This window comes from Pygocentrus nattereri, chromosome 5 (genome assembly GCF_015220715.1).
Source record: "Pygocentrus nattereri isolate fPygNat1 chromosome 5, fPygNat1.pri, whole genome shotgun sequence".
In the NCBI taxonomy this organism is placed as follows: Eukaryota; Metazoa; Chordata; class Actinopteri; order Characiformes; family Serrasalmidae; genus Pygocentrus; species Pygocentrus nattereri.
In genome coordinates this window covers 35753030-35763272 of record NC_051215.1, presented here as the reverse complement: position 1 = coordinate 35763272, position 10243 = coordinate 35753030, and the positions used below count along the sequence as shown (strand labels likewise).

General features: G+C 38.8%; 1 protein-coding gene across 5 annotated transcripts; it reads left to right on the top strand.

The window, feature by feature from the left end:
• The first annotated feature begins 882 nt into the window (after nucleotides 1–882).
• LOC108443808 (core histone macro-H2A.2) lies at nucleotides 883–9968 on the top strand. 5 transcript variants are annotated; one of them, XM_017724681.2, is made up of 10 exons: nucleotides 883–1036; nucleotides 2377–2411; nucleotides 2520–2706; nucleotides 2949–3055; nucleotides 6842–7033; nucleotides 7204–7308; nucleotides 7405–7504; nucleotides 8470–8559; nucleotides 8713–8887; nucleotides 9351–9968. In XM_017724681.2, exons 3-10 carry the CDS (start codon nucleotides 2535–2537, stop codon nucleotides 9514–9516), a joined length of 1107 nt encoding a protein of 368 aa, XP_017580170.1. In that variant the 5' UTR covers nucleotides 883–1036; nucleotides 2377–2411; nucleotides 2520–2534; the 3' UTR covers nucleotides 9517–9968. The 5 variants fall into 5 exon arrangements, with proteins under 5 accessions (XP_017580170.1, XP_017580172.1, XP_017580179.1 ...); XM_017724683.2 differs by having other exon boundaries at nucleotides 891–1102; XM_017724690.2 differs by lacking the exon at nucleotides 883–1036 and adding an exon at nucleotides 1188–1444.
• Nucleotides 9969–10243: the final 275 nt, after the last annotated feature.

The following is a 10243-nucleotide window of genomic DNA, read 5'->3' as shown; positions in this document are numbered from 1 at the left end:
TATTTTTAATTAGTAATTTTATTACACACAAGCCACTTATGCTTCTGAGTCGCAGAGGGAGCTAGAATCTGTCCCAGCGGTCATTGGGCAGGAGACAGGAAACACCTTGGACAGGTCGCCAGTCCATTGCAGGGCTTGTATTTTTAAACAATTTTTGTTCAAATTAAAGTGTACATCTTTGTAATTAAAATTTCTATTAGTAAAAATATACAATTACATTTGTATAAATCTATAATTAGATTTCGTATTAGTAAGAATGTAATTATATAATGTAATAATTCCATGTAACTCAATGGTAACGCATGACTAGTCAGAATTACATTATTCATACATCCCGGCAATATGATGTCATGATGAACGGACCAACAGAAATGGTCCAAAATTACTTGGAAAAAACAAATTCTCCATTTACTTCCATTAAAGGTTAAGAACGTCTTTCCTTGTCCTGTAAAGTTACGTTTTTGGAGATACAAGCAGCGATATACACTCCCCGGCCACTTTATTAGGTACACCTGTACTTCAGTTGCATGTTAACACAAATAGCTAATCAGCCAATCACAGGGCCGCAGCTCGGTGCATTCAGGCATGTAGAGGTGGTCAGGACCGCTTGCTGAATTGCAGACCGAGCATCAGAATGAGGAAGAAATGTGATTTAAGTGACTTTGAACGTGGCGTGGTTGTTGGTGCCAGAAACTGTATTACAGATCTCACGAATTTGGGTTTTCGGTGGTAAAAACAGGCTTACGACTAGTATCGCCGGTGTCATGTTAGGCTAACGCGGCTCGCCGTAGGAGAACAGCTCGAATCGAGGGCGAATATACTCGTTTTTAGCCGTTAAGCTCCATTCACGCCCATTCGTTTAGGACTCGCTCTCGGGCGCCCTCTGCCGCTTTCCAGTCATGTTGTTGATATACAGGGGAAGTGGGAATTGGCCAGGCTCCCCTTAAAACGGCTCTGGTTGTGGTCTTTCTTTTTTTCTTTTTTTAAGGAAGAAGAGGGGCTCCACCATAAGGACGTAGAATACGGACAAATAAGAGTAAGATGTCTGCGTCGTCAACATAAATATTTTCCTTTAATATGTGGCGGTAGTACGTGACAACAGGTAATGTCCACAAAAATACAACTACGATAAAACGTTTGCAGCGAAGCGGCTGGTTGCACTTCTCCATTCCCGCCCGCTCGCTCGGCTCGGATAAGCTGTATCCTAATGTACACAGCCTAGTGAAAACAAAATGGCGGTTACTACTTGGGTGGAGTGGCTTTAAACCATAGGTTCCAGCCCGTCTTTCGACCTGGCGCTTTGATAAAACTGCAAAACGCCGTGCTCGTGGCCATGTAAAGCGGCGAAGTTACAAACGAGGCCCCTTCGTGCTCATCTTCTCCACCACGTCGCCCACGTAGCCGCTGCAGCTAGGCTCCTCTCGGTGTAGCGCGGAGGAGGCGGGTCTGTGTTTTCTCATTTCTGTCGTGGGAGACTGCATCACTGTCCGTTTATATTTGCTTGTGGTTTGTATTTTTTAAGGATGCACGATGCCTTTAAGCGTTGCTTGGTGTGCGGGGTCGCTGCGGTGTGAAATGCTCGTAAATGCCCGTTTCTCACTCGCTGGCGCCTCAGAGCCACAAGCCTCCATTCGCTTGTTGTTCCCTCAAATACATAATGTTTGAAATTTCGAGGATCAGCGCTGATCGTGTTACGTCAAATGCAGAAATAACGGTTAAGCGTCGTGGTTTGTCGGTTGCAGACGCCTGTGCTTCGCCGGGTGTTGTGAGCAGCGTGAAATTTGAATTACGGCTCGGCCGACATGCCTGAGAGCTGACAGCGAAAGCAGTGGAAGACCAGCGCCAGTCCTGTTATATGAGGCATTTATGCACAAAGATGAATGTCATGTAGAGAGAGATCAGCTCCTAACGTGCATGTCTTTTTTAATTTCTCGTTTTTTTATTCTTTCTCATTTAAAACCATCGTGGCGTTAGGGGCAGCGATAGTGCAGGAATACATCACGGTACTTCAAGACACGATATGCAGCACGATACTTGGACAGACAACAAAAAGAAGCAATAATGTCATGTTAAATAAGTATGAGGGCTTTTTGTTCAGTGTCATATATAACTATTGCACTAAGTTAAATCCAGTTAAAGGGCTATTTATGCTCTTTTCAATGAAACAGGCAGTAAGTCAGTGTTTTTAAGTACAGTATCCAAGGTATGCTCAGAAAAAAAAAAACTTGTCTAATTTGTCAGTGAATATGTTCTTATTGCCCACCTCTAGCAACGATTATTATCATGGTTTGTATTGAGGCTTGTTTTTTCTTCCCAGTATTACAGTCATTTTCTGACTAATAAAACGTGTTTAACTGTGTTTGTGTTATACTGTAGGTAATTCATCCAGTCACACTGTGAGCCAAGAGAAGGTGAGGACACAGCATTACAGTTGCATTTGCTTTGCTGAGTCAACATGTGTCAAAATGTTTTATTATGTCAAGCCTTTTAAAATGTACATATACTGCTTGTATTATTAGTGCGTCTGAAGCAGCATGTCGGCCAGAGGAGGGAAGAAGAAGACCACCAAACTGTCCCGCTCAGCTCGGGCAGGGGTCATTTTTCCAGTCGGGAGAATGAAAAGGTACTTGCGGACTGGCACCCATAAGTACCGCATTGGCATGGGCGCTCCTGTATACATGGCAGCTGTAATCGAATACCTGGCAGGTGAGACAGCAAAGCATAATTTTTTGTCAAACCACATCTTTAATAGCTGTAAACCACATCTTTAATAGCTGTAAACCACATCTTTAATAGCTGTAAAAGCCAACACAGCCCTGCATGTTCTCATATATATATATATATATATATATATATATATATATATATATATATATATATATAATTTAGTATGATATTACACAACTACCTTATTTATTTATTTGTTTGTTTATTTATTTATTTTTCAGCTGAAATTTTGGAGTTGGCTGGTAATGCAGCACGAGACAACAAGAAAGGCAGAATTACTCCTCGGCACATCAAACTAGCAGTGGCTAATGATGAGGAACTCAACCAGGTATGGAAGCGCTCTACCACTCTTTACCGCTGGCTTCTGTGTTGCACAGAAGTGGAAGAATTGCCATAGCATAGCATTTCAGTCACCTGGAAAAACTGCAACACAAAACTGTCATCATCCTTTTTCATTGGGAAGGTGAAAGCAAAGAGAGGTCACTTTAGTTATTTCAAAATCTTTTAAACATTTCACTCCAGGGGTGTGAGCCAAAGTGATGGACTGTCTTTGGATTGAAGATTAAAAAAAAAATAATAATTTAACATTTATAAAGTGAGATTGTGTAGTCATGCAGTAGTTAAGATGGGCTTATGCGTAGCTTGTGATTGAGAACTTACGATGAGTAACTACACATCAGAAAGTGGAGTGAAACATTTGTTACAACAGACAGAGTTGATCGAATCAGTGTTAACCCATTGCTGCAGAGATGTAATTAAACTCCAGCCACGCATTTCATTTCTTCGGTTGGAGACCAGGAGACACATCAGCAGCATTTTCCTCCTCCTCTGCAGTTAATGCGGTAAGTGTAATATATTCAGTTTTACTGAAAAAAATATAAATTGATGCTGTGAAATGTTAGATGTACAATGACATACCTATAGAGAACATATGGTTTACAATGCCTTGTCTGTGTCCAAGAAAGAACAGCAAATGTGGTGGTGATTAGCTAGCTAGCTGTTAGTTACAGTTTCCGGCTTTATCAGTGAAGATTTACCAACTCACATGCAAGCTCAAAGTGATGAAAAATAAAGCTTTGTTTTTTACTAGTGTTGGGCAGTGTGTTCTTTTGTAAAATCTTCAAAACCATCTCAAATGACTGTGGTTTATGATGCTGCCATCTATTGATGCTATCTACAGATATCATCTGTTGAACAACTGTGATAAATGTTAAGCAGTGCTGCTAATTAGGATAGTGGAGCTGGTTAGTGTTAGCTTTGCACGCATGATGAGCTCTATTCATTACAGACCATGTTCTGCTGTGGCCAACTACATGAAATACCATCAGTGAAATCGAGCAACCACTGAAGGAACAAAAAGGCTAAATTAAACCTTTTCTGTGGTTTTTGGATATGTAGCCTGATAGGCTACCTTAACATTAACTTAGTGAGCTACAGGCTACAGACCCACATAATACAGACATGATTTTGGAAATTGGTGTTATGTTGACACAAATTTAGATCAAAGAACAGTATGCTTGTGGGATAGCGATGCTGTTCCCCCCCTCAAGGGTCCATATTCCAAGAAAGGCTGTGTAATAATCATTATTGTTTGCATAATGCCTTAATGTCGTACTTGATGCATGTTGCAATGCGAAGCTGTGTGCATGACACCAAGACTTGAATTCTCTGAGATTTGTTAGGAGCTGAATATAACAACACATTTTTTTCATTTCAGGAACGTTTCAATGATGCTGCAAGCAACACAGCATACATTTCATAGCATCTGAAACAGTCCAAGGAAGATTCATCAAGGATCTACACTGCTACCAGATAGCCATATTGGCTTTCCTCAAGGAGGCCAAATTTCCAAAGGACTGTTAATGTTGAAAGGCAGCTTGATTGGGTTGTCTGCGATGTCTTCACAAATCCATAAAACAGACAATTCCCTGACTTTTTAAAAGATGAGAGAGACCTTTTAGCTCCATCAGAAGCTTGCTAATGACCCAGGTAGAAGTTCTGATGTCCTCTCCTCCTTCCCAAGAATTCTGGATACAAAAGGATTGGTAAGTTTGGAATGAGATGTTTAGAATGGCTTGACATTTGAAAGTATTGCCTGTGGTAGTAGTTTATTATCTGTTTCTTTTTTTAAGGTGGATAAAGACATCCTATTTAATGACGCGTCCTTCAGGCTGCTTCAGAAATGGGATGTGTTCTTCAAGCCAAATGACGTAAAAGAATCTAAGTGGCTCACTAACACCTGAGTTGTATCATTTGTAAGTCAGCAGAAAGTCCACCAGGAAGTGAGTTGTATTTGTTTTGCCTGTTTTAAAGCTATAGTTGCTTCTTTGTTCGTACATTTGAATTGATTGGTTTTAAGCTATTCTTACTGCGCTTTTAAAGAAAACAGTACATCCTCTATAACTCACAGAATATAGCAGCACAGATTATAACAGCAACAGAACAGAGAGCTTATGTCACTCTCATTTAGAAAGAATTGCACTGGCTACCTGCAACTTTCAGGATATATTCTGCTACTAGTGTTTAGGGGGGGTTTAAATAACCTAACACCTGCTTACATTACAGTGTCTGTCTATGTTCCAGCACATGATCTTAGATCTGCAGATACTGGCCTTCTGCATGTACCTTCAGCAAAATACAGAAAGATTGGAAAGACTCTTTGTCATTCTGCTTCTAAGCTGTTTCACCTTTTATTACAGCCATCACATCATTCTGTCTAATTTTCAGTATCCTTATCTCAACCCTAGTCATGTTGCAGTTTCGAGGAGCATCTGCGCAGCCAACATGGTTGGCAGCTGTACCTTCTTGCTGTTGGGATTCAGAAGAGCAAGATTGATAGATTCTGCATCGCCATGTATAAGCATCTCATCCCATGCCAGGCAGACCACTCCTTTGGGGCATTCGATTAACTTTTCAAAGCATGTTTTGTGCTTAATTTGTCTTAAAATGAACAGAAGAAGACATACCAGTCTTTTGTCAAATAAGTGATATCGTTTTGGTTGAAGGACTTGTTTTATTTTTGAGAAGTGAGCTATACACTGAGAATTTTGATTACCATCATAACACATTGGGTGTTACAAAGTGAGGACAGGGGTATTAATAAAAATAGCAGCTTAAATTTCATAAACCTTTTGATATTCGAAGCTCATATGTTGCAAATTATTACATTATACCTTCATTCACAATGTTTTAGTTCAACTGTATGACTGCAAGGAAGGAAAAGGCAAAAATAAATGTTATTTTTAAAAATGATTTTGTTTCTTGGTGTTCATTCTTCTGTTTAATTTGAATGTGTTTTCAGTGTATATGTCTTGCCAGTTAATACTATAGAACAAATAATAAAAAATGTAACTCAGACCAGTGTTTTTATTCTTAGTTTAACTAATTTGCAAGTTAAAAAGCAACTATGACATTATGTTTAACTATTTTGAAAGCGTTAATTTTAGGTCTGGAGAGTGTGGAGCTAAATAAACCCTGAAAAAGGGTTGAAATCAATTAAATACTGGACTTTTTGCTATGTAATGCATAATTTATGTCTGGAGGCAAGACCTTTGAGTTATTTTGGACACAAATGCAAGCAGAGCATACAAGTATGTTGACTAAGACCCAAGTATTCCTGCCTCAGAAATTGTATTAATAATGAATTACCTCTTTGTTACATGGTACATAGAATATCAGGTGACCACTGATATCTTGATAAAATTACTCTAATAATCAGATATCAATTATATATCAGATACATTGCATTTTATCGATGTCAGGAAAAACAAAAAGGAAAAGGAAAAAAACATTCTTTCTTTATAATAGTAATTGTAAAAAGATTTTTGACTTTCTGTTGGTCCATTTAATAAGGACATTTCCACACAATGTAAAGGACTGATGGCATTTCCCCATTATGGAAAATTATACATTAAAATAAACTACAAAAATGAAGAAACAAGGTTTAGTCCTGAAAACAAATATGTTGGATTGTATAAAGATGCATTTAGTATTGTGTGGACTACAGATAATAGGTGCGTAAATAAAAAACTGTCCCACAGTTAAAGCACAGTTACTGTGTATGTCTTCTCTATTCTAAGATGTTCTGTTTTTTGATGTTGATATTTTTGTGCAGCTGCTCAGAGGGGTGACCATTTCAAATGGTGGTGTCCTGCCTCGTATTCATCCTGAGCTGCTCTCTAAGAAGAGAGGAGGGAGGGTGAAGGTTGACACACAGGTCTCAGTCCCAGAGAAGACAGAGAAACAGGTCAAGAGCAACAAGAGATCTGGCAAAAAGGGCAGAGGAAAACCGGGCCGCAAACCCAGGGTCAGTCCACTGCTGTCTTCTCCTGTGTTGATCTGATCAAGTCTATGTAATATATATACTGTGTGACGTTGTGATTGTTGTAAGCCATCTTATTTTTGTAAAGAATTTATGAGACTGTTGTATCTTGGTTAGAACACTTCTCGTTTTTACTGTTGGCTTTGTGTGTGTAGAAGAATACAGAGAACGACAAAGAGGCAGCCAACTCGACAGTGGACGATGGACCAGGAGAGGGATTTACTGTTCTCTCAGCAAAGAGTTTGTTCCTCGGACAAAAGGTGTACATTAGATAGTGCCCCTCTTATTCACAGTGCATTTCATGTATGTTGATGGGTGGCCAAATGGGACTAAAAGTCTCTTATTATTTGTACCAGTTGTCTCTTGCAGAGAGTGAACTCAGCAAAATTGGATCCATCAAAGTGGAGGGAATTATTAATCCCACAAATGCAGACATTGATCTGAAAGATGGAGTTGGTAAGTGGACTACAGTTGGGTGATTATGACATTTGTGAGGACTTGTCATGAGATGTCATGAATATTGGGTGCAAAATATAGCTGTTCCTATGCATCGCTATTATTGACTGATGAAACTAATTATTGTAGCTAACTAATAGTATAACCCATTTATAGAAAGTTTTATACTATAAAGCTCAAAGTGCTTTACAGACAGGTGATTATTACAGACATAGTATTTTATAGACATTTGGTATGTTATAAAAAAAATGATGTAGATCAAATTAAAAAGAAAAAAAATATTAAGAAATGTAGAATTTTAGTTAAACTCTAAGTTAAAGAGAGATGATTTCAAATGTTAAGAAGTGAGCACTGAGCTTGACTGTCTAATAAAAGGTGGAATTGAGTTCCACACTTTAGAAGATGTGGCTTTTTTTAGGAAGCCCAGTAAAAATAGCATTACAGTAATCAACTTTGCTTGTAACAAATGCATGAACAAGATTCTCTGCATCACTCTGAGATAGAAAATGCTGTGAGATAGAAAAGGCAGCACAATATTCCTTAAATGATAAAAAGCTAACCGAGCTCAGAGTCTTAGAATTACACTCAGGTTTTGATCTTTATGTTTCGATATAAAGCAAAACAGCCTAACTTCTCACAAAGCATCTTTTTTCTGAAATTATAGTAGCAGTGATCAGTATTTCAAATTTTTCTTGATTTAGTTGTAGAAAATTTTGTGATATCCACGACGGGGTGTGTGTCAACATGTTTAATTTTCAGAAGGAATGGAAATGTATAATCTTGTCAACATAGTTGACCATGTTTCCTAATTATGTTACATGGAGACAGCATGTACAAAGAGCAAAGCAAAGGCCCTAAAACTGAACTTTGTGAGAAACTAGAAATCTTACATTTTTATGTAGATAATTAGTGTTGACATGCTCTTCATTATCAGTGTTATCACTGCTTACCCACTGTGTGTACAGGTAATGCCCTGGAGAAAGCTGGGGGAAAGGATTTCCTGGATGCTGTGAAAGAACTAAGGAAAACACAAGGCCCTTTGGATGTTGCGTCAGGTACAGTTTTGTGCATCCCGTAATACTTTTACAGTGAGAGTGTATTGTGTTTATATTTATTTCCCAATGGGATTAGGTCAGACACTGTTAATTCAAGGTATCCAGTTGTTTTCTCACTTCAACCTGTTGTGCCCTTTTCTCCTTCAATCGCAGTCGCAGTTAGCCAGGCCAGTGGGATGGCAGCACGTTTCATCATCCACTGCAACATCCCGCAGTGGGGCTCAGAGAGGTGTGAGGATCAGCTGGAGAAGACAGTGAAGAACTGCCTCTCTGCTGCAGAAGAGAAGAAGCTTAAATCCGTGGCCTTCCCATCTCTGCCAAGTGGAAGGTGAGTTTTTGGTCATTCTAACACACCCAGACTACGTTTTTAAACCTTTTTATTACCAGGTAAGGAACACTGAAGATTTTTAAATGCACATCTCGAAGGAGATGACTAGGATCGCTGGGATTGCACCTCTAGAGTACTGAGCACTGGGTGATGCAATATTGCCTGTACATATAATCAGAACTGTGCAATCAGCCTTGCTTCAGTGTTTTTTTTTTTTCTTTTTCTAGGTAATAATAGCCACATAACCAGACCGTGAACTGTGGATTCTAACACTGAGTTATGTACATTGTGAATGGGTGCCCAGTTCATAATAGGTTGCGTGTGAAACGATTAACAATTCTAGCTGCTTTTACGAAGCTCTAACCACTGAGCAGTCACTGTTTCTTGTGGTAAAATATTAATTGCATTGTAACATTCTTAGATAAACATCTTCATCTTTTATTTATCTTTCACTCTCTTTCAGAAATGGTTTCCCAAAGCAAACTGCAGCCCAAGTGATACTGAAGGCCATTTCAAACCATTTTGTTTCCGCAACCACCTCCTCATTGAAGAACATTTACTTTGTGCTGTTTGACAGTGAGACTATTGGGATATATCTGCAGGAAATGGCCAAGATGGATAGCAAGTGATGACCATCCAGCAGTTGTGTTTGCAAGTTTCATAGTCTGGATGCTAGACTGTCAGTTTTTATCAGATAAATTATCTGTACCAAATCATAAAAATAAACTAAACTGATGGGCATTAGCATCCAGGCTATCAGCAGCAGTTGGTTTTCTTGTGGGTATAATTGGACTGAAGGTACTGTAGGTATAGTCAGAAAAGAAAGTGTATAAACAAGGGTGTTTGTGAGTGAAGTACTGTACGCGTTTATGTTACACTGTTCTTTATGACACTCATTTAAAGTAGAAATTAATTTTTGCTGTTTGTTTTTAGACTGATCTTGTTTTTACATTCCATGTTGTACAACTTTTGACCATTGTTTTTAGCTAGATTTCCTGTGTAGTTTCTGATACAGTTAGTTTACTAAGAAAAAAGTGTTTCTCATTCTGATTTGAAATAAAACCAGATGTTTTACACCGTATATCAGGTGTAGCAGTTGTGTCCTTCATATCTTTGTCTTTCTGACTGAATCTGTTCAGGGCTGTGCATTTTGACTTGTATAGCTTTAAGCATACAGACAGAAAACTGATTTAGTGGTGTCAACCCACAGTCCCCCATGAGTCCTCAACAGTAATGGAAGGGATTGAGAAGCACTGACACTCAAAATGGAAACCCATGCACATCTGGCCAGCACCTGGTACAGTTCAACCCATTTATCAAAGGTTTTAATACAGGCAATTTGAAAAGATTGTCACA

Excerpts from the sequence above, each read along its gene's own strand:
- LOC108443808 (XM_017724681.2), top strand. The coding sequence starts at position 2,535 with ATGTCGGCCAGAGGAGGGAAGAAGAAGACCACCAAACTGTCCCGCTCA. Across the intron at positions 7,034-7,203 it reads AACCGGGCCGCAAACCCAGG|AAGAATACAGAGAACGACAA; the intron begins GTCAGTCCACTG and ends TTGTGTGTGTAG. Across the intron at positions 7,309-7,404 it reads GTTTGTTCCTCGGACAAAAG|TTGTCTCTTGCAGAGAGTGA; the intron begins GTGTACATTAGA and ends TATTTGTACCAG.